Genomic DNA, 26,634 nt, shown 5'->3' with positions numbered 1-26,634 from the left:
TCTCGCTTGGGTGTGAGGAAAGGCCTAGCGCGCTCCCTCTCGTTCTACATTTTCGTTAATTAAACTTAATATATTTTTTTTTGTTTTTTTTGTTTTTGTTTTTCTGAAAATAAAGGAATTTTTTGTGTTTTGAACAAAGCAAAATAATTACTTTAATTTTAATCTACTAAAGCAGCGCAATCACGTGTGTCTTTAAGTGGTTGATAACGGAGCACAAGTACCCAGCTGACAAGTCCAGTTTATGTACAAACCTATGTACATACCATAACACCAAGATTTGGGCTTGTGGGCGTGGTCATTCAACTATAAAGTTATCAGTCTATTCTCTTATATCTTCTAAAGATAAACGACGGAAATTATTGAAACCAAAATCAACAAAAACAAATTAAAAGGACTAAGTGTTAAAGTAACGGCCACTGGTGCGTAATCGGGAATCCTAAAAATTTGCTGCGAGTTGTTTAAGCTTGAGCAAAAATTATATTTTTGCAAAAATTTTAAACAATTTGTCACACAAATTTTATGCTGAAACGCGCTATGAACTAAAACAAGCAGGCAAGGCTATCACGTGTGCAGATTTTACAAAAGTTATGCTCTTATTAGCTGATATGTAATCAATACTATAAATTATCGTAGGTTCCACAGAAACCATTTTTTTAACAAGTTAAATATTAAAAAATGGGTTTGGGCATTTTTGAAAAATTCGCTAATAAACTAAAATTATTTTTCTTTGAGATTTTAATCTTTTTTTAATTTGAAGAAGAGCTACAAACATATTGCCAATTAGGTGTGTAAATGAAACAAATTTTTAATTTTAAGCGCGATATCTAAATTTAATAATATTACTTAAATGATTGAGTTTACTATAATGAGTAAAAAAAAATATTAACATTTGCTACAATTTTAATTACAAAATGAGTCCCTTAATGACCGAAAAATTAATTTTAAATTTAAAAAAAATAATAATTATAAATCAAATCGTATATAAATACACGAAATCTGCTTGCAAACGTTCGTAAGGCGCTAAAGTCCACGCCAGTTTGCAAAATGCGCTCTAAACGGTTATTAGCAGACCATTGGAACTCTGTGGACCTACTCGTATTGATAGCATTCCACTATGCATATGCGCCTATGTAACTCCTAATGTTTTTGAAACCATTTCTGCACATATAAAAGCACACCTAGCACGTTGCCTGCTGTTAATTCGAGTGGCAAAGCACACACGCACACGTACACTATGATAACAGCATGCATGTACAGGGATTTGTTAACCATTACGGATTCATCACTCCAACTCACCCACGCCCACATTACGTTTTTGTTAATATTTGTTTTTTTTTTTTTGTGAAGAACCACATTTAGTACCCGTTTTCTTTAACGAAAATGAGCACCCACTCGCCCGCATACACACACACGTACATTTATACAACGCACCCTTAAGTGTAATTTGATTAGCAATCGGCATGTCACATACAACAACTTGTACACATTTTGGGCTTATAATTTTGCATTTGATAAGATCAGCCTGTGTGGCTCGGTGGTCTATGATGATCTTAGGGTATTTCTCTCTTTTTTTAACGAAAACTATCGCCGTTGACGGGTTTGCCTGTATATGGCTCACTAGCTCAATTGATACTCCATAATAGTAATTGTTAACTTGCCGCCGTTGTTGTTGTGGTTTGTAATTGTTGCTGTTTCTTGTCCCACCACTCCTGTATGCTGTCAATCATTTGTTTTCGTCGGAAACGCAACGATTCGCTGATGCACATTTTTATAAAATTAGATTTCATTTCAAAATCGCCCTTAATTAAATTGAGATGTTCTAACAATTGTGTATAATTACGACCTGGACGTCGTATATCGCGAAAAACTTGTGTTCGTATTTCTAGGTTATGTTTACGTGCGGCATCGCGTTGTTCATCTGTGAGTGGCGGTGGACCCGACACCACAATTGAGTTACGTTGACTAGCGCCGTTACCGATATTATTGCTACTTGTTATACTGTTAACGCTGTTGTGTTGATTATGATTGGTCACATGATTGGAATTGGCTATACCCACATTATTGGTCATTGACTCGCGTTTCAACGTATCGAAATTGGTTGAAAGTGTCACAGTTGAGAGGGAATTCGCCACTGCGGCTGATGGTGGTGGCATTAGCACAGACTCTGCTGTTTCCATTTTGACTTGCGCAACTGCAATGGCTGCAGTGTCGGGATTCGGCGCGGCAGCAGTATTCGATATGCCAGTATTGCCATTGTGGCATTGTTGTAATATGCGCGAAATTTCTTGAGCATCGTTAATATCGTTGTGTTGATAGGCAGGTGCTTGGGTGTTAAGTGTGACTGTCGCTGGGGTTGCAACGGATACTGGCGCTCCCAGTGCAGGCGTGGTTGTAGGAATACTAAGCAAAGCGTTACCGTTGATTTGAAGTGGTGCAGCGAAAACGTTAGGCGCTATCGTTGCGTTGGTATTTGTCAACACGTTTGGCGCTACTATAGAGCTAACAGCAGCAGGCGCCACATCCACAGGTGTCATAATCGATTGACCAAAATTATTTATATAGGGTTGTGGGGAACCTGGCGGCGACATGGGTGTTAATACATTGTTATTGCCCGGCATCTGTACCACAGGTGGCAGTGGCAATGTGCCACCAACCGTCATGCTAATACCAGCCGTCGAATTGATCGGCGTTGTGCTGGGCCCACTCATATCGGAATCACAGCTACTTTCGTCGCTAATACCGTTGATGAAATTACGTACATAACCATTAATTAGCGGTTCACCAGGTTCGTCTTCGTTGAAATCAAACGCAACAACAAGTCTATCCGGATCACCGTCATCGGACATATTCGATGATATGGACCCGGTCTCTGAAGCGCTGTCATCATCAAAATCGGACATTGAAGAAACCGAGGAGCTTGAAGCATTTGCAGATGTTACATTCAAACTTGGTGTGCTAGGTCGCACGTCCGTGGAAGTACGTCGAAATATGTAGTCCTTGCGTATGGGACCGGCTTTGCGCTTGCGTGCACGTGATGCATCGATTTTCTTTGGCACAATGCCACCTGGCGCACCCGGTAGTGGCGCACCACCGGCACCATTATTTGATTTCATTGGCGCCACATCACTGAGATCTGCTTCGTCCACCATAACCATATGCTTATCCTTTTTGTATGGATTGCCAAACATGTGTTGTCTCACGTTCGTCGGTTCGATTTCACGCAAAGGATTATCCTTATTCTTCAAGTATTCCTGATAGTTACCCATTTCGGCAATGGGTAGGCAGTGTCCGGAATCTTTCGCCACCAAACTGGTAGGTGTGGGTCGTAGCACAGTTTCGCGCATGCGCGCTATTTCTTCCATCAAATCGCGGCGTGGTATATCGAATGGATTGCGGTATGACTTCGCCGACGATTGACGCGTTAGCTGTGGCACAACAATGGTGTAGTTCTCAAGTGGTTCAATCTCGGCGTGTAATTTAGAAAAGGTCTCTCTCAACAATGGATGACGTACCAGATCGCGTCTTAACGGTACGCCGGGATTTAATTTTGCTGTTTCGATTTGTCGATACGGCGGTTTCGGTTGTTTCAACTGTTTATACACCTTCATACAGAGATTTTCTTGGTCTTGCTTTGCGGTGTTTTTGATATGCTTCAACTGATTGGCGATGTTCGGTGACAGATAATTGTCGACATTTTCCGGCAATAGAAATTGGAGCAGCTGATACGGTACATTGATGTTTAGTAACGCTTTTCGCAAAAACGGGCAGTAGTATGGCGGTATTGAGCGCACATAAGCGTTAAACTTATACATGAGATCGTTGGGCGGACTCATATTATACTTGTGTATAAGGTCGTGCAGCAGCGGCAATAACGCCGGATAGTTATACGCCAATACATACAGATGTACTTGTGTTAAATTCTGCGAGGCCTTCAAATAACCAAATGGTAAATCAAAACCATGCATTCCGTTCGATATGATCACTTGCCAACATTTGTTCATTTCGCGTTTTTGCAATATCTGCAAGGTCAGCGGACTGCCTTCGATTTCGTACTTGTCAACAGGAAAACTACGCACCATTTGCGGTTCGTCAACTGCGGGTGTGACTACTTTCAATTTGGGGTGTGCATCGCGGGGCGGCAAAGTAACCGCCTTCGGGTCGGGCCAATATGGTTCCGGCAAGGGCCAGTATCCAATTGGGAAGGTCTTTTGTGATATATGTTTTTGCACATAGATCATTTTCTTCATTGGTTGAAATATTATGTCTTGAAGCGCTTCATTTGGCACGCCGTCTTTCGGTAGCATTGGTTCAAATTGTAAGACGACTCCCGGTTGCACTTTCTGCACCAAACTCTCTATACATTGATTTAGAACATAATGCGAACGAACACGATACGAACGTCCTCCTGTCACCACACACATACGTTCTATGGGCGAATCATCGTGCGGTACTTTGCCCTCAGCTCGTTCATCCACTTTATTGCCAGGCATACGTAGAACTAACGAAAATAGTCGTTGGTCCCAACGAAATGGTTCTTTTGTGAAATTTGTTCCTGGTATTTGTGTATTTAACGGCAGTATGATATCTTGGTGTACACCATTACGGTACGAATACCGTCCACCATCGGTGATCACAATGATTACAGACGGCTCCAAGTAAAATGGACACCGTCCCTGACCGTATGTGTCGATTCCGGATTGCATGCGATTCAGATTTAATAAATCGAAGGCATTCTTTAATGATTCACCCATTGAGGTGAGTCCATTGCTTTGCAGATTTTTCAGCTCGTTCATGAATGTTGCATGATTCTCTTTCCAACCGGCCTTTACATTAGCGGGTGGTTCTTCGAAAGTTAACAGCATATAGCGATCACCTAGGCAATCCTGTGTTCGTTGGCGATATTTCAGGAATGTCTCTACAGCGCCCTTCGCTATATCCAGATATGATTTTTGTACACCATTCACGTATGCTTTTTGACACATCGACGCGGATGTGTCGACCAAAAATAGTATAATGGTCATAGCGTCTGCAGAGTTATCGTGTTAATACACTTCTTGATTTTTGACGGTGCGTTCCTTTTATAGTTATATTTTTGCTGATTAGTTTAGTTTTTCTAAATATTATTTTTTTATTTGTCTAAAAAAAATAATGCACTTGTTGAATTACATCGGCATCGACTTCGGGAATTAAAAATCGCGTTATTATGTCTGAAAAAACAGTTTAAAAAATATAAGGCATGTTAAGCAATCGAATTTCGTATAGAGCTGAGAGAAAGAGGGAGAAGTAAAAGGATATTTTATTCATATTTAAGTACTAATGTTTTTTTTATTAAGTATCGGTATATACTATATAACAAAATTTACTTTAGTAAATATTCAAAAATAATTATATGCATTATTTGATAATTAAAGCAACTAAGCACTTATTTAAAAATATATAAAACAATAAATCCATGGAACTCATATAATGAAGAAATCAAAAATAGATTTGAACAAGGATTAAGTAAAAAATACGATTTTTCTCAAAAATACCAGTCCCTATTCAACTCATATTTGCACTACGTTTATAAATATGAATAGATTCCTTAATTTGTTGTATAAATAATAATTCAAATATTAGATTTTGCAAACTTGCTCAAGGAATGATTATGGCATTTCTTTAGTCAATAACATAGGCTTGTTGTTTTTCAATCGCATCGCATTATTTTGTAATGCTTGAAATCTCAAAAAAATACACAGAGTTTAAACAAAACACTCTTTGTTCTGTAAATTGTTTTACTAAAACGTAATCAGCTTGTAATTAATAAAAACTTAATGTATTGAACTCTGTAAGAATTTGTGAAGTGCAATATGTTTAACAATATAATAACTAATTTCTGGCCTTGAAGAATTTTTAAGCAAAACTAAGCAATATCAAAAAAATATATAATTCATATTAACAGGAATACGTGAAGTAATATTCAAAAATCTTTGCATGTTTTATGCCTAAAGATGGCGCTGTAGGGCCGGAAGGACATGTGTAATCCCAAAAGTTGAAAATTTCAAAACTTTGAAACACATATCAAGAAAAGTAAATAAAACTCAAACAATAATGTATATTGCACAGCAAACAGACACGCCACCGTCTCGACTTTACACTTTATAAAGCAATAACTTTCTTTCATTCTGAGTTTAATATAAGCATGCAAGTCCCCAGCTCAAACATAGCACCGCACTCCGAAACTGGGAAAAGCAACGTGCGGAAGAAGAACTTATAGTGGTGGCGGCAGAATTAATAGCGGCAATGTGAGAAAGGCAATTGTTGGGTACTTTTTCACACATAACTTGTAGCTGAATCGAAATGAATGATAGATAACTGCTATTTTTGTCTTGTCACAGACGAACGAATATTCTAACTAAAGAATGCTTTGCAACCTTTTTCCGATACTGCTGAATATTTACTATTAGCACGGTTAAACTTTATCGCAACTTTTTTATCATTATGTTTTTTTATTTGTTACTGGATATAGCACAAATTTAAAAACAATTCAAATTTCCTCTCTTTTGGCTGAAAGAGAAACGAGAAAGGCGAGAAATCCACTAGCAGCAGTGTTGTCAACTCAGTAAAAATGTTAACGATTAGAATAAATATATAAGCATGTATTATTTGAAAATAATTGCAAAAATAATAAACTTTTGGATTATATTGATATTGTATTTAAGCAACGATTTTAACGATTTTTCTTTACAAATCATTTACTAAATATTCCGATTTTTTCTTCAACTATTTCAAAAGTTAAAGAATTTATTTTGCTGAACTTTCAGAAAACATTGGCTAATATATTCAAACAAAAAATAAAAGTTGTCACAGTATCTTGTTCTTTTTTGAAAGTTATATCATGAATTTAACGAATTTCCTCAACACCTGGCTTTAAGAGCAGACGGCAACACTTCATTAGCAGAAAAATTCTCACGTGCGTGAAAGCGAGACGACCAATAAACAACCGAAACTTTGACATTTGGCAACAACAAAAAGACTGAAATAAGAAAATGATGAAAAACGTTTAAAAGAGAATAAAATCCAATAGCTTTGCAACGGTTGGCTGTATTTTGATAGCACGTCTAGGAACTAAAGGCCAAACACCGAGCTTAAGCTTCATAGTGGCTCTACAATTCTCTACAAGTGCTCAAAAAATGTGTTAAATGAGTTTTGACGTTAATTAAATCATATAAACAAATCGGTCACACAATTAGCATTAGAAAAATAAACACTTTCAACTAAACGCTAAATTAAATCCGCACCAACACAAATTAAATGCACGTCCTTGACGTAAAGAAAATCACAAACGGTAACGTGCTGCCGAAAATTGTAAACAAAATTCTGATCACTGCAAGTGAAGAGTGAGGGTATGAGTGCACGCACGCATTGTTCAATTAGTGGGGTGAGAGGACACACTATACCGCGCGGCTGACACTGATAAGTACTTGCACATACATGTGTACCTTTGCAATAGCCCCAAAGCCTTTGCAATTTAACTTACAGCAACTTCAAACCAACAGCTATTGCTATCACTAAGGTGAATCGACATGTATGAGCATAATTTCTCACTTTTTTCGCTAATTTGTTTTCAAGTTTTGTTTTTTTTGTAAATAACGTCTGAATGCAAAAAAAACGAAGTTTGCCAGTTGTCGTTGCCTTAACAGTTGCCGTCGTCACCATTGCATTGAGTGTCATTACCGTGTTTCAAACTATTTGCTCCAATTGTCGCAAGTTTGAAATTTTTTGATTTTAATAAATACACTTTATGCTATTTTAATATTCCTTTAAGTGGGAGTCATCCCAATTCAATAGAACGCTGTGCAATACCTTCTTCTGCTCGTCAGCTACGCTCCATACGCTGTGCTTAATAAAGCTTCTCCATCTTCAGTTTCCTAAAGAGGCGTTCTAGTGGTAATCAATTTGTGCACAAAGTGTGTGGTGCGACGGAACGACTACATCAATGCAACAACAAATATATGTTAATATATCGTACACACACACACCATTGAATGAACTGTAGATGAGAAGACGAACAGTCGGTAGCGCCACTGCGGGAGCACCAACGATTCCCCAAAAGCAATGCAAACTGTTGTTGTGAAGTGTTGCTGTTGCCTCTTCTTTCTTCCTTCTACTTCTCGCTCGCTCTCTCTCTCTTTGTTTCACACTTTTGTGCGCCGCTGCTTTGCTATTTGCTTACTACAACAAATTTATCACCACTGCGAGCGAGCACTGCTATTTGTTTTTGTTCCGTCCCGAGTATTTAGTTTTGATTACGATTTTAACCGGTGCTACCAACCTTCCTTTCCAAAAGCAAGAAACAAACTGTCAAAATTTCACTGGACTACTAGCATTCGTCGTCGTTCCTCGTTCCTCGTTCTTCGTTCGCCCCTCTCACATATGCACAAGCACACACCAAGAATTTTCAAATCTGCTTTGAGCTCACTTTCGCACAGCGAAATATGCACATAATGACGGGGATACAATTTTCCCTAAAAATTGACATTCGATGATGGGTGGAATACAGTTGTTTCGAATTTAAAAATTCGAAATCGAGACCAAGTGAATATTAAACAAAAAATATAAAGATGCTTCTTTCTAAAAATATTAACAATTAACTATATAATACCTTAGGTCAGCTATTATTTATAACATAATATGATATTATATTGATCATAAAGTAATCTCAGAAATATATTTACATAAAACCCAATACGTTCTTTTTATTTGAATAACTTCTCTAAAAAAATTATCACAATTACATGTATAAGCAATCCTGGTGTAGTGACAAGATGGAATAAATATAAATTATCGTAAAAAATATGCAAAATAATAATAATAATAAGCGACATATGAGTAGAGATTGTTCACTTTTCTACCATTGTAATGTAAAGGAATTTCTCTAAATATTAAATTTAGACAGACTTGCAGAAATATCTCATTATTTTTATACAAAATTTTACCTGAGCGCTTTAATTAGAAAACAAAAACTCGGTAAAATAAAAAAAATCTCAATTGCGATCCGGATAAGAGCATTATAAATGCATCTGTTTTAATTTATGCAACAACAAAGCATGTACAAAATTAATGATAAGTTTACACAAATTCCATTAGACGTCTATATACATTGTACAAGAGATAATTTTTTTTTATTAACTATACCTTTTCACGCAATATGTTGAAGAATTCCCTGGCGTACCAGCGTTTCCACTTGCGCACGCGGTAAATAATGTTGACTGTTCTTTTTTAAATATATCACTTCACCATCTTCCAATTCAAATTTGCCATAATCTTCCAGACAACGCACTTCTATATATAAAGACTTTGGTGGGCGTAAATCACCCGTTAAATCAATTCCTTGTCCATCACCAATGGAACGCATGTAGGATGCTAATGACTTCGAATATGTATTGAAGAAGTTCACTTCGGGTTCGCACAGGGATGTTTTAATATCTGCTGGTATAATAGGACCAAACTCCCAACGAAGCGCTTTAATACGCAGCAGACGTTTATAAAGATATGTAAGTAGGCAGCGCTTATTTCTTTGAAGGGCAGCGTGTCGAAAATTTAATAGTGGCCACAAAGTCCGATCACCAGAAGTTGAATAATTAGCTCTAAGTAAAAAATTGTAACTTAAGATATACAACTATTATAGCACAATTCAACTTACGCTTGTGCACAGTTTTCTTCAAAAATTGCTTTGATTTCTTCCAATACTTGACGTACTCCATCATCCTGTAATGTACATTCGAACATTTCTCAAATATGACAAATATAAACGTTTTTACTTACATCAAAAGGTGGAATTGTCTGTGAAGAACGTTCCAGTTCTTTAACTAACTCAAAAGCTTTATCAGCAAACATTTTATTGGATTTTGCCATTTTTATTTCACTTTTCGCACTTCGCTAACTAAAATACTAAACAAATTTGAAGCGCGTTTTTATTGAATTGTTTACGTTTTACTTATGTCATTACACTCGTTTCGTTGTCAGAATGCAAGTGTTGCGTAGCTTGTACAATTATTTTAAAAACCAATCAACCATAAGGTACTGTCAAAATCAGCTGTCTTCTTTGGTTTTGGCGCTATTTACAAAAAAAGGAAATAAGTTCGTATGGTATGGTATGGTAAAGTGAAATAGACGTAGTGCGCACAATATAATTGCAAAATAAGTTATAACAACTATAAAAAGAATTGAAGTGCATTTAAAAATGCCGGAATATATAATCGCCGGCATACCGGTGCATTTTCCGTTTGAACCTTACGATGTGCAAACGGCATATATGGAAAAAGTAATCAGCTGCCTACGCGATGGCACGAATGGTGTGCTGGAGTCTCCAACTGGAACTGGCAAAACATTGAGTCTACTATGTTCATCTCTAGCCTGGTTATTGTCGCGAAAAGCGGATATGCAATCGTTAGTACAAAGGAATGCCAGAGGTGGAGCAGCAGCACAACAAGCGGTCAATGAATTCAATGCAATACAGTCGAGAAATGCCAGTTGGGGCATACCAAAAATTATATATGCCTCGCGTACACATTCCCAATTAACGCAAGCCATGCAGGAGTTGAAACGTACATCATATTCTTTTATGCGCGCTGTAGTTTTAGGATCGCGCGATCAATTATGCATTCATCCAGAAGTTATGCGAGAACAGGGCAATTCCAACAAAGTACAACTTTGTAAATTGCGCATACAAACGCGCACTTGTTCATTCTATAACCGTGTGGAATCAAAAAAAGACAGTCCCGAATTAAAAGAACAATCCATAATGGATATTGAAGATTTGGTCAAAGTAGGGCAGAAACTTAAAGTGTGTCCCTATTTTGCATCTAAAGAGTTGACTAGTGACTCGGATATAACATTTATGCCATACAATTATCTTTTGGATCCAAAAGCACGTAAAGCAAATAAAGTTGACCTGAACAATACAATTGTAATATTAGATGAGGCGCATAACATAGAGAAAATTTGTGAGGAATCTGCATCTGTGCAAATACGTTCGTCGGACATAGCCTTGGCTATTGACGATGTGACGCATGTAATGAAGGCAATGATGAGCGAGAACGCGTTAGATTTTATGAGCAATGACGAACCGAAAGACTTTAAATTAGAAGATTTGGCGCTACTTAAAGAGATGCTGTTGAACCTGGAGAAAGGCATTGATGATATTGTAGTCGAAAACAAAACGGAGGGGACCACATTTCCACCTGCTTTTATGTTTGATCTGTTAGCTGGAGCAAAAGTAAGTGTTCCGTTCACCAAACCTCTCCACCAGTTTTACAGGAATTTATTTTTTTGCAGTTCACTCCAGCTACAGCACCTGCAACAATAAGTTTGTTAGAACGGCTCGTTCAATTTATGACTGTTCAGTCTCAAGATAGCGCATTTCGAAAAGGTGGTAGCTTCGAAGTGCTTTCGAACCTGCTAAGCGTCGTATTCGTTAAAAAGGAAGATATTATAGCAAAGGTGCTCAGAAGCTTCAAAGTTCATGTGCAAATCGAAGAATTGAAACAGAACACCAAAAATGCCGGCAAGGATGGCTGGTTGTCAAAAGCGTCCAGTAACAGCACAGTTTCCACGAAATTACCAAAAATTATTAACTACTGGTGTTTCAATCCTGGTTTTGGTATGGAACAACTTTTGAATACACAGGTGCGAAGTATAATTTTAACGAGTGGCACCTTAGCGCCTTTGAAACCATTAATTGCCGAATTGGCGGTACCAATTGCACAAAGTCTTGAAAATCCGCACATTGTTAATAAATCGCAAGTGTTCGTGAAAATTATCGGTACTGGACCCGATCGAGAGCAGCTCATATCAAATTTTGCCAATCGGTAAGAATTCGGTGTATTGTTTGTGCTTCTGCATGCATTTCTTTATTAACCGTAATTTACGCAGAGACAATCCGAAGTATCTCAGCTCTCTGGGTCAAACAGTGCTAAATATTTCACGTATCGTACCCGATGGTCTACTCGTGTTCTTCCCCTCCTATCCATTGCTGAATCAGTGCGTAGACGCTTGGCAGGCCAGCGGACTTTGGGCCGAAGTATCTCGACATAAACCGATTTTTGTGGAACCACGCAGTAAAGATAGCTTTACAACAACAATGGAGGAATTCTACAAAAGTATACGTGATGCAAAGGGTGCTGTTTTTATGGCGGTATGTCGCGGTAAAGTATCCGAGGGTCTCGATTTCGCCGATCGTAATGGTCGCGCGGTGATTATTACTGGCCTACCATTTCCTCCACTGAAAGACCCGAAAGTGATTTTAAAGAAACGGTACTTAGAAGATAATCGAACAAAAGAGAATGAGGTGCGCCAATATATTTTTTTTTGCTATGCTCCTGCTAACCACACACGATTTTTCAGCTGCTAACAGGTCAAGCATGGTACAGTTTAGAGGCGACTCGTGCCGTTAATCAGGCTATCGGACGTGTCATTCGTCATCGAAATGATTATGGCGCAATCTTATTGTGTGACATGCGTTTTGCACAACCTAATCAGGTATCACAGCTGTCCAAATGGGTCCGTGGACATTTAGGCCCAGCACCGAAAAGTGTACCCTTCGGTTCGATTGTGAGAGAATTACGTGAATTCTTTCGAAATGCAGATAAATCTGTAATTCACAAGTTTAAGCATTTAGAGTGACTATTTTTTTAACAACCATTTCATTAAACAGCTTCCAAAGCCCAAAGAGCGCAGTATCGAATCTCTAGTTAGCGAAACGTGTGAGGAAGCCGGTATTGTACAAAGTCGTTTCTTTTCTGATCCAAAGAAGGTACTTGAAGCGAAAAATAAGTTTACAACGGCACAAACAATGGCGATGTAAGCAAGTCATTTATATACATACATATGTACTAGTTTATTACATGCATATATTTCAAAAATAATACCTATGATTATAATGATCTAACAGGAAAGTTGAGAAAACCAATTCAATCGAAAGTTGGACACCTGATGACTACAAAATGGCCGCAGGACGGTCCCAAGATAGTAAGGTACCGAACGCTATGGATTTTATGAGTCGACTAGACAATAACGTGAAGGTATTGCAATGTAGAAACATATGCATATACAAATGTATATCAATCAGTTCTCTAATATCATAAAATATATATTAATGCTCATAAAATTTTGTCACAGTCTATAGATTTCAATAGTGCCAGCTGCAGCAATTCGCCACGACATAATCAAGTTAGTTTATATAAACGTGAGCGAATTTCACCGACATCCAGTCCAAGCAGCAGTGGGAGTGCATCCCTTGCTAATGTTAAGAGAAAACGCTATAAGCTAGTGAAGGATACCTCCATTGCTGATTCTCCAAACAGCTGCGCTTCTACATCTCTGGATGCATTTGGCTTTAAATCAAAAGCTAGATTATCGCTTGAACCACCAGTGGAAGTGGAAAAACAGGCACCACAGGAACGAGTGGAGTTTTTGCGCGTAGTAGGTGTAATTTCTATCAAAATATCATTCAATGTTACAGGAATATTATTTTTTTAGTTGCGCAGTTCTCTATCTCCTGATGATTTTAGCGCCTTTACGGCGGCGCTAATGGCATATAGCCGTCAGGATAAAATCGAAGAATTTCTAGAGGTTCTAATACGAGTATTGTCCAAACCGGAACTGCATTACATGCTGCGTGGCATGCGTCGATTTATAAAAGTGAATCACAAAGAGTTATTTGACTCGGAAACTGCTCATATTTTGTCTTAACCTCACATATGTATGTATATAGATTAAACTTTGGTCATTTGGTCTAATTTTTCTCGACGCTATATAGTTGGCGTTTGTAAGCCCATTAACAATATATATGTACTTCGTAAGCTACTATATTATATTTAGTATATCAATTTTTAAACTTTTTGGTTTTACAATAATAAAAAATACAACGCGATATGCAGATATTTTAAAAATAAAAACGTGAAAAATATGGACTTATAGAGTTTTTTCAATTTCAATTTATGTAGTGTAGTCAGAGGTTCTATAGATTTTCCAGTCGCTATGCGAATGATTACTAAAATTCAAAATTCTGCTTTTGCAGGAAATAACACCTTTTATTTAGTATAACAGACAAAAAGAGCCCACATTTCTTTAACCATAGCCATTACATGACTTTGCCCCAAATACAATTTATTATTACATATATATATTTAATTTATATAATATATGTATGTATATATATATAATTAAGATGCTTATTTAAAATTTAAATTACAGCTAAATTTCACATTTCTTTTCGCTCAGCTGTTTGGAGCTAAATTACGTTGATTGTTCGAACGGAAGTTACATTGATGAGTTCATAAATTTTATATATGAATGTGTACATATGTATGTATATGTATTCATTCATAGAGCGTAATCTTGTTTAAGTAGCATTTAATTTTCCACAATTGCTAGATGATATCACCCGCTTGTTCTTTTAAATTCCTTTGTTCAATCCCTCATTTTTGTACATATATGTATAGCGATTATTTCACTAAATAATGTGCACTTATGTATGTACATAAATATATATGCATTTTCTTTAAATATTTCCGTTTATTTAAAAAGTTGTAGAATTTCACTTTTTCAGTGAATTCATTAACTTGCGAATGTAAAGGCACAGTTTTAATTTCTTTGTTTTCACATACAATTTTTTCGTTTCTACTTTGCCTTTTTCGTCCACAACGGATACGGAAATAATAGCGCGCAATTTTAGCGCAAAAAGTGGCGTACGCAAGCACAAAGAGGAAATAACAAGAAAAAGGAATTCAGCAATACTAGCAAACCACTTGATGCATATAAATTAGTAAAATTAAAATTCAGCCTAATCAATACGCCAATGTAAGCCAAAACGTTCCTCAAATGTTGTACGATTATAAACGCCCACATCGGCTAACATCAGCGGTTCTGTGTAGTACGCAAAGCGACGTATATCTAAAATTGCTGCGTCGAATTGTTGCTTCCAACTGGTTAAGTCCGTAACGGTCATATGTATTGGCAACTGCGGATCCGGTATGTCGATAGCGGCCGACAAACGATCAAATGCTTCAGCAATAGGACCCACTGATAGATTGACCCAATATTCTTCGGGAAAACGCTTATTTTCACAAAATGGTGCTCCCTTACGCATAATGAATATGAGCATAAGTATTTCGTAGCGTTCACCAGCCTCATAAAAGCGTTTTGTGCGCGTCTTCTCCACAAAGTCAATGAGCAATATGAGGGGTGTGTAATTTTGTAAGTGCATCAGCAACTCACGATCTGACCACACGTATTTACCGCCCTTGACATTGCTGCCTGGGTTCGCACTGGCCACCATACTGGTCGACAACGAAGCGCCTGTTTGTCTAAGACAGCCGCCTTCCTCAACCATGACAATGGATTGCAGCGTAGATTTATATGTATGGATTTATGTAAGTTTGTATATGGCTTTAATTTTGTATTTAGTTCGTTGGCTCGTATTGTTGGGGGTTGATAGGGCGTTTTACCAACACTGACACAAAGTGGGGCAAGGTCGCGTCGAGTGATTGTGACCGAGTTGATGTGTGTGAGTGCGATGCACCAGTTGGCTGCTATATAGTATAAGAATCTAACTGAAGAAAACGTGCAGTTTCTTATTAAATTAATTTTCCGTTTTCATTATTTTACTTGAACGTCGCACATAAGTAAATGTGTTAAACAATTAAAATTATACTTTAAGCTGTTGCAAATTAATAGTTGTATTTTAGAAAATACTCCAAATGTTAGTGTCGGCTGCTGCGCGTTTCGTTTGCGTGTTTTATCTGCTGGTAAACAAAACTGGATGCGAGCAAATGCTGAATGCAATCGATAGCCAAATACATTTGAGTAGATCCAAGAAGACGTCAATGAAGATATAGGGTGCAAATTATTAATGTTACCAAAGAGTTACAGTTACTAAAGGTTTTTTTTCGGAATGGTGATAAATTAAAAAAATAAGATTTACCAAAAGTCCTCCATTATAATTTGTACTAAATAACATTTTTCTACATACGAATGTCAGAAATGCGTTCGAAGATAACTATTGCTACTCTAAAACGCTTGAAATTATTACCAAATTTTTGAAATTGGGCCGTAATTCAGATCGAACCCCGCGATCACTACTACATCAATTCTGTAGTCTATTCTACAAAGCTAACAATTTTGTTCTTATTGCATAATTATCTTTCCATATTTAAGTTCATCAAAACGTTTTCGAAATCTTCTCATGGAACTGCCTCAAGCTTAACCTGGCTACGTTCATGGGAGCCCATATCAGTTTCCTTTCATTTTGTAACATTAGTTGGATATTACGTGCATAATCTAAAGTTATTCGTTAATTAACTACCCTATACATACGTAAGGCTGCAAGTGTCCATAAGGGATCTGTTTGTTTGTGCGCAAGCGCTACAACGGAATTTTCGTAAATTTTCTTTACTTTTCTATTATTTGCAAAACGCACAAGCACAAATAACGTTGAATTGATTTTCAAAGCATTCACGTTTTATTTAAGTTTTACAAGTCTCTCATTTTCATTGTTTATTTTTTTTTTTATAAATGCATTTGTACTCATTTAAATCTATCAGTGTTTGCACAATTAAAACTATTTTATGTAAATTTATTATTTTTAAAATTATTACAAATATTTAACCCAAACTAAAATTAAATGTGGTTTGAAATCATATGGATTTCTTTTTGGCATTGTTAAAAATACCCAAGTATTTGCCGCGTGTCATTTCCTTGGCCTCCGATACACCCAATTGATAGGCTTCATCGTACATTTTCTTTATTTCCATTATTAGATTACTGAAGGGCATATTGCTAAGCTCTGTAAAGTATTACAATTACTTTAGTATTTATTTAATAATTCAGTAAAGGGTGCACTTACGTATCATGGCATTTATGTCCTCCTGTGAGAGATCCTTGGACCACTGCGGTACCGGGGTGCGTATAGGAGTGTCACTCATTGCTATAAAATTACTTATACCAGGAACTGCAAAGTCAACAAAATTCAAACTTCAAAACTTTTGACATAACTACTTAAACATGAATTTATTTGTATCATTTCATTTTGTGTGAATCGTTCATTTAACAAAAAAAGACTTGTGTTGTGAACAAATAGTAGAAATAAAAAACCTGCGAAAAAATAACATACCCTAAAAACTAAATGGATGTGTTTTTGAAAAGCTCTTATTTATATTGAATTAACAAAACGTGTAAAAGTGGGACTTTAATACCAAATATATAACAAGAACCAAAGTATATACTATATAGCTTCTTTTTCTTAATATTTTTCGTTATTTAAATTTCTATTTAACATCACTCACTTTTTTCAGGCCACAATTCGGGGGACGTGCGTAATTTTTCCAGCGAATACAATCCATCCTCGGGTGAGTCCTCTTTTATCAAAGACCCTGTAAACATTTGTTGAAGTATTAGCTTCTATTAATTATTATTGTTAATTGAATAAACCTTTTAAAAGTGTACGACTTCGATTTGAGCTCGACATGCTAAAACAAAATATACGAATTAAATAATGCGAAAGTAGACTATATAAAATGTCAAAGGATATCAAATGTCAAAAGTAACGTTCAATACGTTCAGAGTTGCATTTCGAACTCTATTTCTAATTTTTGAACAAGTTTTAACAAATACTTTTTAGATAAAATTGACTAATTAATGTTTAATTTCATAAAACAAAACTATTTCTAATAGCTAATATTAAATCAATGATAAATGATTATATTGCATGCGTTAAGTGTCATTGTACAATAGTAATTGTACAAAAACTTAATTTTTTATTATATCGCCGTTGCTTTAATTTACTGCCGCCAAAATTGTTTTTATCCCAGGTTGTTTACAAATCTATTTCGGGCTAATTCGTTTTATTCTCTTGCTTTATTGTTTTGCAAATTGGTGGCTGTGGTCTTAATTTAATTTTTTAATGAATTTAACGAAATTTGGTACCTTCTACCGTATGTTACCAAATTTCCAACATCATTTTATACTTAAAATGCCACGACATGCTCAGACGCAACATGGTGACGCGACGGTTGATGAAGAAAACATTGTGCTCTTAAAAAACGCAATCTATCAAACTGTGCCTAGCACTGAGCCTTTAACATGCACGTGGTTTTATAATGTAGATCCCAATGCAGTGCCTGTTCGCAACTATGTAACAGCTATCGTAAGTCAAGATCTGAAAATCGCACTTCCTGAAAAGAGAAAAGCGGATAATACGGAACAAGTTGATGCCTTAAAGAAAGCCAGACTGGAAACTAAGGCACTCAAAGCAAAGCGCCCTGGATTCTCCGATGACCGTTATGAGGAAACATCTTATTATTTTGAGAATGGCTTACGTAAAGTTTATCCATATTACTTTACTTTTACAACCTTCACCAAAGGACGGTGGGTGGATGAGAAAATATTAGATGTATTTTCACGTGAATTTCGCGCTCATCCACCTGAGGAATATAAACGCAGCATACTGACTGGATCTTTGAAGGTTAATTACGAATGTGTGCCAGTGGACTATAAATTAAAACATAACGACTTACTGTCGAATACGGTTCATCGGCATGAAGTACCTGTTACAGATCAAGCTATCACCATAGTGCATATGGATGAGGATATTGTTGTTATAAACAAACCCGCTTCAATACCTGTTCATCCGTGTGGTAGATACCGACATAATACTGTTGTATTTATTTTAGCTAAGGAATATAATTTAAAGAATTTACGCACAATTCATCGTTTGGATCGATTGACATCCGGCTTACTACTCTTCGGTCGCACGCCTAAGAAGGCTAGACTACTTGAGCAGCAAATAAGAAATAGAGACGTTGAAAAGGAGTATGTGTGCCGTGTAGAAGGAAATTTCCCTGATGGTATCATTGAATGCAAGGAACCCATTGAAGTTGTCAGTTATAAGATTGGTGTTTGCAAAGTATCGCCAAAAGGCAAAGACTGCTCCACAACTTTTGAAAAAATCAGTTACAATGGCACCACAAGTGTTATATTATGTAAGCCTTTGACCGGAAGAATGCATCAAATTCGTGTTCATTTACAATATTTAGGATATCCTATTATAAATGATCCTTTGTATAATCATGAAGTATTCGGACCACTCAAAGGTCGTGGCGGCGATATTGGCGGACGTACTGATGAAGAACTAGTAAAAGATTTGATTCATGTACATAATGCAGAAAATTGGTTAGGTGTTGATGGAGATTTTGGAAGTGAAGGACTAATATTGCAAAAACATGATCATATAGAAAATGGTGACAAAGAAGTTGAGACAGTCTCAGAAACTTCTACTATAGTTAATAATGATCTTAATAAAATTGATAAACCCCTCCTTGAAGAAGAGGAGAAAGGACAGACTAATAGAGTGTCAGTTGGTACACAAACCGGCCATGATCCACCTGATACTGCATATAATAAAGAAAAAGCAACTGTGGATGAACATTGTTATGAGTGTAAAGTGCGTTTTAAAGATCCTAAACCTAACGATTTAATTATGTATTTACACGCGTGGAAATATAGAGGTCCTGGTTGGGCGTATGAGACAGAATTACCAAACTGGGCAAATAAAGATTGGAGTGAAACATCTGTTGAATAAATAAAAGTTATTGTGGGTTTCCAACCTTCTACGCCTTAAGTCATTCTTGTATAAACATTAGATGAATATTAGGAACACTTTTATACAGTTTATACTGGTCAAGTAGTTTTTATTATTGACGTGTAAGTTTATGAAGAGTTACTTTAAAAACAAATTCAGTAAATTAACTAAGCATTTAATTTCATTGTGAAATAATGAAGTGCTCTAAATTCTGTATGAACGAAAACAGTTAATTCAATGTTACATATAATTGTAATATATAAACATTCTTAAATATTTGTTATAACAATGAATTGTGTTAAATTCAAATAACGAAAAACAAAATATAATATTTGTGTCTGCGGAACAATCATTTAAAAATTAAGGTTTTATAGAGAGAGGACAATATGTTTTAAATAAATTATTGTATAATTTTATTTATATCACAGTTGTTCTAATATTTTTCCACTAACTTATTTTTGTTTACGTAAGTTGAAAATAATACAATAAACATTAATTGAAATATATTTTTAGTGCGTTTAGTTATTTTCAAGAATTTTGCTAAAGTTGTTTTTAGAAGAAAATATATAGGAATCTTTAACTTTTACACTGCAATGCAATCAAACATTAAACTGAATATATACACCAATAAAATAAATTTATACCTCATAAATATAATTAATTTAAAACCCAAAAGTTAAACTAAAGACAATTACGATTTAAAAATGAAAATCATCATTTGAAAATAAATCGCGTACATTGATTTATGTTATCTGGCATCTCTTAGTTCTCATTTTTTGTATATTTCTTTCTTCATAACAAATATTTTCTCTTTAAAATATCTCTCTTTGCCTTTTTATCATCACCCGTGCGCTTTTTCTACCAGTTCCATTTTACCTGCTCAACTGCAATTTGTGTGCAGTTGTTCGGTCTCCTAGTTTTAATTGTTTAATTAATTATAGTTAAGCTAAATTTGGTGCTAAACACGTATATTCAACTAAATTCTTATCACAATAAACTTGTGTTCCTCCTATTTGTATTTATATTAATACAGTGCGTAATATATCATTTTGTTTATTACATCAGCGAGAAAATTCGCTTGTCCACTAAGTTTATACTCTGATGGCCGAAGGTGAAACTGCCAACGACAAAAGCATAAAAAATGCTGATAATTTTTGTATAACCGCGACCAACAGCTCTTCTATAAATAACGCTGTGTTGGGTGAAAAGTTAAGAAAGATTACAGCACTTTTCTTCGACTTGGACAACACTTTGATTCCCACGCGTTCGGGTGATTTGAAAGCAGTCAAAAAGGTTTGTGTGAAAGAAAAAGGAGAACGGAGTAGGGTTGGGCATACAATGATACACGCGAAATCGTTGGAAATTTTCCACTGTTTTATTGATAACAGGAGATGGGAGGTAGGAGGTAGGGGGACTAGCACGCGCGATACTTTTGCATAGATGATACATACAAATTCCGGGTATACGTCAGGGGATAGGAAGATGAGATTACGGAAATACCGTAACCGAAGTGCTGATTAATTGCAAAAATCAGCGTACAGAGAACGTAAATACATGAATATGTATGTATATATTTGCGGACTTGTATTTATAGTTACACATTAATAAAACAATGAACTGGACAAGTGGTTTACGTTGCGGACAATGCTTTCCGTATTCCGGGGAGTTCAAGGATAATTAATAGAGTTGCCATGTTAGAAATGTTTTTCAGTTTTATTTCATAATCCAAAAACTAATGCAGACTTAATAACTGAAATTTGTTCAATATAAAATTTGAACAATAATTTTGTACCAGTCATTTTTTATTATTATGGTTCTATTTTTTTAATACGTAGTTAAGTGAAGTGCTTGAAAATCAATTTGGTTTATCGAAAGAGGAGGCCAACACCGCTACTCAATCTTTCCTGAAAGCATTTCGTCGCTGCCCAGATAACTCGCAAACGTCATTAGATTCCTGGCGTACATATTTATGGCGTGAAGCACTACCACCACGCTACAAACATTTGGCTGAGCAAATCTACCCAAAATGGTTGAAATTACGTTATCGTTATTTGGCGCTATCCGCCGATTACATACAAATGCTTTGTCGTGCTCGTGAGTCGAATTTTCTATTGGCCCTCATTACCAACGGACCATCCAATGCACAGTGGGAAAAGATAAACAAGTTGCATGTAAGTCAATATTTTGATTGCATGCTAGTGTCATCAGATCTTCCGTGGGAGAAACCAAATCCGCAAATATTCTATGCTGCATGCAACTACTTAGGAGTAGCTCCATCGCAATGTGCAATGTTTGGAGATAAACTCGAGTCCGACATTAAAGTGAGTATGAATTGACGGAAAAGCCTTACAATTACACTCATTTATAATATCATGCACCTACACAATTTTTAGGGTGGTAGTCTAGCGGGACTTAGTGCTACATTTTGGATACCATTGAATGCAGGCGAAATTGACTTAAACGATGTACAACATAAGCCAGACTTTACTCTCAAGCAATTGTTAGATTTATATAAATATTTTCCATCACTAAATATCACTAGAAATGTGCGTGCGAATTCAAATAGTCATACAAACGGCACAAATGCACAATGTAATACTGGAACAACATTCTCCTTAGCACATGGTGTTAACGGTGCTTCAGCTGTTCTACCTCAGTATCGTCGTAGAGGTAGTCAAATTAGTCATAGTCGAACCATAAGTACCTGTTACAGTGATCTTCAACGTCATCAAACACATCAACAACAACCAAATCAATTTGGACAAGTACAGAACGAACAAGAATCGCATGACGAATGGTTTAATGAACGTTCGAATCAAGAGCAGTGCAGACAACGACGTGGTGGGTCATTACCAACTATGGATTATTTGAATAGTGAAGCAGAAAATAGCTCGGACAGTTTGTTTAGCTAAATAATTAATTATTATTAATAATGGCTGTGCATATTGTTCACATGTAAACCTCAAACATACATGCTCATTCTACGATCCTAAATATAAACGAACGTACAATTATATAATTGCAATAAATCGCAACAAACTAAGGGGCTTCGGAACTTCGCGTGATACATACGTGATTATAATTTAGACACATTTGTGTGTATGTAGATAGTTACCGTAAAAGTCTACCCTCTTCCCCGCACACTAGCTTCGAATGGTTGTGCTTTACACGCTGCTTTATGGGTAGTAAATGTATATATACATTTTGCATGTGTACATTCATACATATGTATATACTAAGCGTAACTAAATAAATTCGAATTCATATATAAAATAGTATGTATATTTTAAAATAAAACATACAATTTATCAGCTAAAAGATTTTAATCAATATTTTTAAGTTTTTGCATTGTTTATTTGCTTTCATATTTTTCGTAGACGTAAAAATATTCTTAATAAATAAATATGAACATGTATTTGAGAACCAGAAAATTATAGTGAATTTTATTTTGTATGTTATGTCAGTATGATTTTGAAATGCTTTATCGGGTATAGGATGGAAAAGACTAAACAATAGGGAAAACAATTTTATTTGCGGCCATCATTCAGTTATTTGCGAATGTATATCATTCATACAAGATTGTGTCGATAGCTCAAACAATTTTTCAAAATTAATAATAATTGTAAGGAAATGAGCAAAATATCAAGTTTAATAAGCTTTCTTTAGTCAAAAATTATGAAAGAACTGTTACTTTCTACTACTTCTATGATTTCAACCAATGAAATGTGTTTTCGAGTGACAACTGGATACCATTACAAAAATCATCATCCTCTACACGCTCTGAAATAAAACAACCTTATATTATATAATTGAATCCTGATATCCGGTCTACTACAGTATACCCAGTAAGGAAAAGTTTTGCATTTGGTTCATACAATCACCTGTTGATTCGCAAATATCGATAATATTTCGATATATCCGATTGCTACTGACCCACACATGAAAATGTTGAAAATACGAACATTTTTACCTTTCAGATATTTTAATTCGTTACACTCATTCCAATAAAGCCATTGCGAGGTGTCTATTTGTTCTAGATTACTACCATAATCACTTCAAATTGAAAGTAAGTTTCGCTTTTAAAAAAATTAGCTGTAAATATCAATATTTGGTCATGTGAAGAAAATTTTTTTTTAATTCTTATACATAATCGATAATCGAGCTCAGCACTTCAACAGCTGATTGCATTAGATTTTAAGTGGCAGCTTATTTTGTTTGACATTTGAGTTTTTCATGCCAAAACAAATTTTAAATAAACTGTTTCTTTTCTGCGCCAAAATCTGTGTTGTTCCGTTAAAACAAAGCCATCATATTTGTGTATACACGTTTGCTTATTAAAAAAAAATTAAATTTGTTTACAATGACTAGACGAGGCACAGCTCGCACGCCACTTCCACTGATCTCGCCTCAAAAACCTCAGACGAAGACTACGAAAAAACATCAGATATGCCGTTCACCAAAAATCAACCAACGGCCAGCAAAATCGGTGTACACCATGACTTCCCGTGATTTTCAAAGAGATACAAACGCACACGTAGAAGTAATTGCTGAGCATTTGAAAGATTTTTGCTGCATAAATTTCTTTCAAGCGGCGATAATGCATAACAAACACTTGTTTCGTGGACGCAAGGTTTTGGACATAGGCTGTGGAGTGGGTATTCTTTCGTTGTTTGCTGCCAAGGCAGGTGCAGCACATGTATATGCTGTGGATTCGTCAAATGTAGTAGACTACACAGAACAAATTGTAAGCGATAATGGTTATGCCGACATTATTCATGTGATCAAAGGATCATTGGAGAATATTGTACTACCAGTTGATGAAGTTGATATCATTATTTGTAATTGGTTGGGATATTCAATGTTATTCCAAGCGGCTTGTGATATGGTAATTTATGCTCGGGACAAATGGCTAAATAAGGAAAATGGCATTATATTACCCGATGTGGCCAAATTATTTATGGCTGCAGTAGAGGACACCAAGCACAAGAATGAACGTGTAGAATGGTGGAACGATGTGTATGGTGTAAATATGAAATGTGTGCGTAATTTTGCATTATCCGAACCCTGTTTTCAGCAGGTGGAGCCGAAGCAGGTGTGTAACTTTTTATTTACTTAATTATGTGATAACTCAACTAATCTTTTTATTTTATTCAATATTATTCTACGAACAGCTGATAAGCACTCAATTCGGCGTAAAGTATCTCAACATGTACACCGCCACAAAGAAAGACTTGAAATTCCGTTGTAAATATATGTTAGAAATGCAACGTAGTGGAAACATGGATGGCATCGTGACCTTTTTCCATGTTTACTTTTCGAAGTCTCATACATCAATGGGTTTAAGCACGGATCCTTCTGTGTGGCGTACACATTGGATGCAGACCGTATTTTTCTTCGACAAACCTGTGTATGTCAAAGCCGGTGAACTTTATTATGGTGGCATAGAAATGTGTTCAGTTGGTAACGGTTGCGATCTCAACAATATGGAGTTAAGCCTCGAAATGTTCAGTGGAGACCCAGCTCATCTGCACCTAGAAGCAGAAATGCGCTGGAGGCTTAAACCACATGCAGCCATAATAAATGAAAGAATTTTAGAAAAGAGTGAGGCAAGTGGAAAAAACAAAATTATTAAAGATGAAAACCAAATTAATTCCGATAAAAGTAAAACTGTGCTTGCACCAAAGAAAAGTGTTTGTGTATCTAAAGAGCCAATAACAAAAACAGTCGAAGTGAAATCGGCAACAATTGTACCTACCAGCGTAGAAATAGGAAATTACTCATACCCCTGCAACGTAGTGAGGAGGAACAAAAAAGCAAAGAACTCAAAAAAAGGCTAAATTATTTTTAAAAAGTTTAATATTTCTATTATTTTTTTGAGTATATTATAACTTCACATATGTACATTTATATGAAATGTTTTACACACTGAGATAAGGCTGAAATTTGGATAACGAATTAAACCAAATTTATCGTTACTAAAAGAAAAAATTATAGAGCATTTATTAAAAAGAATAAATTTATATTGTCTAAAAATATCGATTTTGATTTTAATTTTGCTGTTTGGATGGCAGTAGATGGCACATATGATTGCGCAAACAAATGTTAATTACTCAAAATAATGCCTCATATACATATGTATTTGTAGGCAAATAGAAACAATGCGAGTTGTGCTGAAAAAAGTAGGAAAGCTTTATTTCTTTCTCCCTAAGTCGTATATATAGGCCAATTATAGCATATAGCTGCCATACAAACTGGCTGATAACATTCAGTTTTTGTATGGAAAATATTTTTGTTTGCCAAAATAGCTTCACAATATTTGGCATAGATTGTTTTCCAAGGCAAGTTTACAATCTCTGAATGTACTGTTCAGATCGCATCACTATTATATACCGTTCCCATACAAACTGACCGATCCAAATCAAGATAAAGATATATTTATACCGTTTTATGTTATAAGAAATGCAACTCTGAAGGGTATTATACTTACTCTAGACACTTCGAGTATCTTCGAACACTTAATACCATTTTTTTTAAATAAAACTGTAGACGAACTCTGCTTCTTGCAGTTCATGAGGATTACTTCCAAACATTGTTGCCTCTCACAAACCAACGAAGGCTGCTAGCTAGTAGAAATTGTGTGTTTGAAACGAAGTACCATAATTACAAAAATTAATTCAATACTTTATTAATGTTTTTTTTAATACATCTGCATACACTCATAATATATTTAACCAATTATTATAAATATTGGCTTTAAATGTTTTATCTCAACAATTTTAGTACTTTTGTTTTGTTTTCATAATAAGTTAATAATTGCATATATTTTCAATGAATTAACACAATTTTCAGTTAACAATACAATTTCATTTAGTTACTTATGTAGGTACAAACATTTACATATTTTTATGTTTGTCTCAAGGTGTGTATACAGGCAACATATGTATGTATGTACTTATGTACAAGCACGAAGAAATTACAATACCACCTTTTTGGGCTAAATAGTACGTATCAGG

At 35.6% G+C, this 26,634-nt stretch overlaps 8 protein-coding genes across 11 annotated transcripts; 4 read left to right on the top strand and 4 right to left on the bottom strand.

Moving 5' to 3' along the window:
* Positions 1–1,324: 1,324 nt before the first annotated feature.
* LOC120774243 (integrator complex subunit 6) lies at positions 1,325–8,368 on the bottom strand. Of its 4 annotated transcripts, none has more exons than XM_040103704.1 (2): positions 7,846–8,368; positions 1,325–5,207 (listed from the first exon to the last, which is right to left on the bottom strand). In XM_040103704.1, exon 2 carries the CDS (start codon positions 5,019–5,021, stop codon positions 1,650–1,652), a length of 3,372 nt encoding a protein of 1,123 aa, XP_039959638.1. In that variant the 5' UTR covers positions 5,022–5,207; positions 7,846–8,368; the 3' UTR covers positions 1,325–1,649. The 4 variants fall into 4 exon arrangements, with proteins under 4 accessions (XP_039959638.1, XP_039959639.1, XP_039959641.1 ...); XM_040103705.1 differs by having other exon boundaries at positions 8,022–8,368; XM_040103707.1 differs by having other exon boundaries at positions 8,216–8,368.
* Positions 8,369–9,030: 662 nt separating this feature from the next.
* On the bottom strand, positions 9,031–9,992 carry LOC120774755 (DNA replication complex GINS protein PSF1-like). Its single transcript, XM_040104514.1, has 3 exons — positions 9,808–9,992; positions 9,686–9,750; positions 9,031–9,629 (listed from the first exon to the last, which is right to left on the bottom strand). The coding sequence occupies exons 1-3, from the start codon at positions 9,895–9,897 to the stop codon at positions 9,182–9,184; spliced, it is 603 nt and encodes a 200-aa protein (XP_039960448.1). The 5' UTR covers positions 9,898–9,992; the 3' UTR covers positions 9,031–9,181.
* Positions 9,993–10,077: 85 nt separating this feature from the next.
* On the top strand, positions 10,078–13,898 carry LOC120774754 (regulator of telomere elongation helicase 1 homolog). The gene is made up of 8 exons (XM_040104513.1): positions 10,078–11,260; positions 11,320–11,852; positions 11,917–12,331; positions 12,388–12,636; positions 12,698–12,843; positions 12,935–13,064; positions 13,162–13,464; positions 13,522–13,898. Exons 1-8 carry the CDS (start codon positions 10,226–10,228, stop codon positions 13,732–13,734), a joined length of 3,024 nt encoding a protein of 1,007 aa, XP_039960447.1. The 5' UTR covers positions 10,078–10,225; the 3' UTR covers positions 13,735–13,898.
* Positions 13,899–14,051: 153 nt separating this feature from the next.
* Positions 14,052–15,813, bottom strand: LOC120775966. The gene has a single exon (XM_040106382.1). The coding sequence runs from the start codon at positions 15,374–15,376 to the stop codon at positions 14,828–14,830; it is 549 nt and encodes a 182-aa protein (XP_039962316.1). The 5' UTR covers positions 15,377–15,813; the 3' UTR covers positions 14,052–14,827.
* A 669-nt stretch (positions 15,814–16,482) lies between these two features.
* On the bottom strand, positions 16,483–17,554 carry LOC120775200 (protein lin-52 homolog). Its single transcript, XM_040105263.1, has 4 exons — positions 17,473–17,554; positions 17,328–17,414; positions 16,889–16,993; positions 16,483–16,828 (listed from the first exon to the last, which is right to left on the bottom strand). Exons 1-4 carry the CDS (start codon positions 17,507–17,509, stop codon positions 16,680–16,682), a joined length of 378 nt encoding a protein of 125 aa, XP_039961197.1. The 5' UTR covers positions 17,510–17,554; the 3' UTR covers positions 16,483–16,679.
* A 331-nt stretch (positions 17,555–17,885) lies between these two features.
* LOC120774206 (RNA pseudouridylate synthase domain-containing protein 2-like) lies at positions 17,886–19,996 on the top strand. Its single transcript, XM_040103653.1, has one exon. It carries the CDS (start codon positions 17,945–17,947, stop codon positions 19,619–19,621), a length of 1,677 nt encoding a protein of 558 aa, XP_039959587.1. The 5' UTR covers positions 17,886–17,944; the 3' UTR covers positions 19,622–19,996.
* Positions 19,997–20,500: 504 nt separating this feature from the next.
* Positions 20,501–22,541, top strand: LOC120774207 (N-acylneuraminate-9-phosphatase). Its single transcript, XM_040103654.1, has 3 exons — positions 20,501–20,914; positions 21,457–21,942; positions 22,015–22,541. The coding sequence occupies exons 1-3, from the start codon at positions 20,723–20,725 to the stop codon at positions 22,531–22,533; spliced, it is 1,197 nt and encodes a 398-aa protein (XP_039959588.1). The 5' UTR covers positions 20,501–20,722; the 3' UTR covers positions 22,534–22,541.
* Positions 22,542–23,862: 1,321 nt separating this feature from the next.
* LOC120775663 (protein arginine N-methyltransferase 1-like) lies at positions 23,863–25,628 on the top strand. The gene is made up of 2 exons (XM_040105932.1): positions 23,863–24,713; positions 24,793–25,628. Exons 1-2 carry the CDS (start codon positions 23,982–23,984, stop codon positions 25,456–25,458), a joined length of 1,398 nt encoding a protein of 465 aa, XP_039961866.1. The 5' UTR covers positions 23,863–23,981; the 3' UTR covers positions 25,459–25,628.
* The last annotated feature ends 1,006 nt before the right edge of the window (positions 25,629–26,634 follow it).

This window comes from Bactrocera tryoni, chromosome 4 (genome assembly GCF_016617805.1).
Source record: "Bactrocera tryoni isolate S06 chromosome 4, CSIRO_BtryS06_freeze2, whole genome shotgun sequence".
Classification (NCBI taxonomy): domain Eukaryota; kingdom Metazoa; phylum Arthropoda; class Insecta; order Diptera; family Tephritidae; genus Bactrocera; species Bactrocera tryoni.
This window is presented reverse-complemented; position numbering and strand designations above follow the sequence as displayed.

Excerpts from the sequence above, each read along its gene's own strand:
- LOC120775200 (XM_040105263.1), bottom strand. The coding sequence starts at position 17,509 with ATGTCGAGCTCAAATCGAAGTCGTACACTTTTAAAAG. Across the intron at positions 16,994-17,327 it reads CGAATTGTGGCCTGAAAAAA|TTCCTGGTATAAGTAATTTT; the intron begins GTGAGTGATGTT and ends TTGACTTTGCAG. Across the intron at positions 16,829-16,888 it reads GGACATAAATGCCATGATAC|AGCTTAGCAATATGCCCTTC; the intron begins GTAAGTGCACCC and ends AATACTTTACAG.
- LOC120774754 (XM_040104513.1), top strand. The coding sequence starts at position 10,226 with ATGCCGGAATATATAATCGCCGGCATACCGGTGCATTTTCCGTTTGAA. Across the intron at positions 11,853-11,916 it reads ATATCAAATTTTGCCAATCG|AGACAATCCGAAGTATCTCA; the intron begins GTAAGAATTCGG and ends TAATTTACGCAG. Across the intron at positions 12,844-12,934 it reads ACGGCACAAACAATGGCGAT|GAAAGTTGAGAAAACCAATT; the intron begins GTAAGCAAGTCA and ends ATGATCTAACAG.
- LOC120775966 (XM_040106382.1), bottom strand. The coding sequence starts at position 15,376 with ATGGTTGAGGAAGGCGGCTGTCTTAGACAAACAGGCGCTTCGTTGTCG.
- LOC120774206 (XM_040103653.1), top strand. The coding sequence starts at position 17,945 with ATGAATTTAACGAAATTTGGTACCTTCTACCGTATGTTACCAAATTTC.
- LOC120774243 (XM_040103704.1), bottom strand. The coding sequence starts at position 5,021 with ATGACCATTATACTATTTTTGGTCGACACATCCGCGTCGATGTGTCAA.
- LOC120775663 (XM_040105932.1), top strand. The coding sequence starts at position 23,982 with ATGACTAGACGAGGCACAGCTCGCACGCCACTTCCACTGATCTCGCCT. Across the intron at positions 24,714-24,792 it reads AGCAGGTGGAGCCGAAGCAG|CTGATAAGCACTCAATTCGG; the intron begins GTGTGTAACTTT and ends TTCTACGAACAG.
- LOC120774755 (XM_040104514.1), bottom strand. The coding sequence starts at position 9,897 with ATGGCAAAATCCAATAAAATGTTTGCTGATAAAGCTTTTGAGTTAGTT. Across the intron at positions 9,751-9,807 it reads AGACAATTCCACCTTTTGAT|GATGATGGAGTACGTCAAGT; the intron begins GTAAGTAAAAAC and ends TGTACATTACAG. Across the intron at positions 9,630-9,685 it reads GAAGAAAACTGTGCACAAGC|AGCTAATTATTCAACTTCTG; the intron begins GTAAGTTGAATT and ends TTTTTTACTTAG.
- LOC120774207 (XM_040103654.1), top strand. The coding sequence starts at position 20,723 with ATGGCCGAAGGTGAAACTGCCAACGACAAAAGCATAAAAAATGCTGAT. Across the intron at positions 20,915-21,456 it reads ATTTGAAAGCAGTCAAAAAG|TTAAGTGAAGTGCTTGAAAA; the intron begins GTTTGTGTGAAA and ends TTTAATACGTAG. Across the intron at positions 21,943-22,014 it reads AACTCGAGTCCGACATTAAA|GGTGGTAGTCTAGCGGGACT; the intron begins GTGAGTATGAAT and ends CACAATTTTTAG.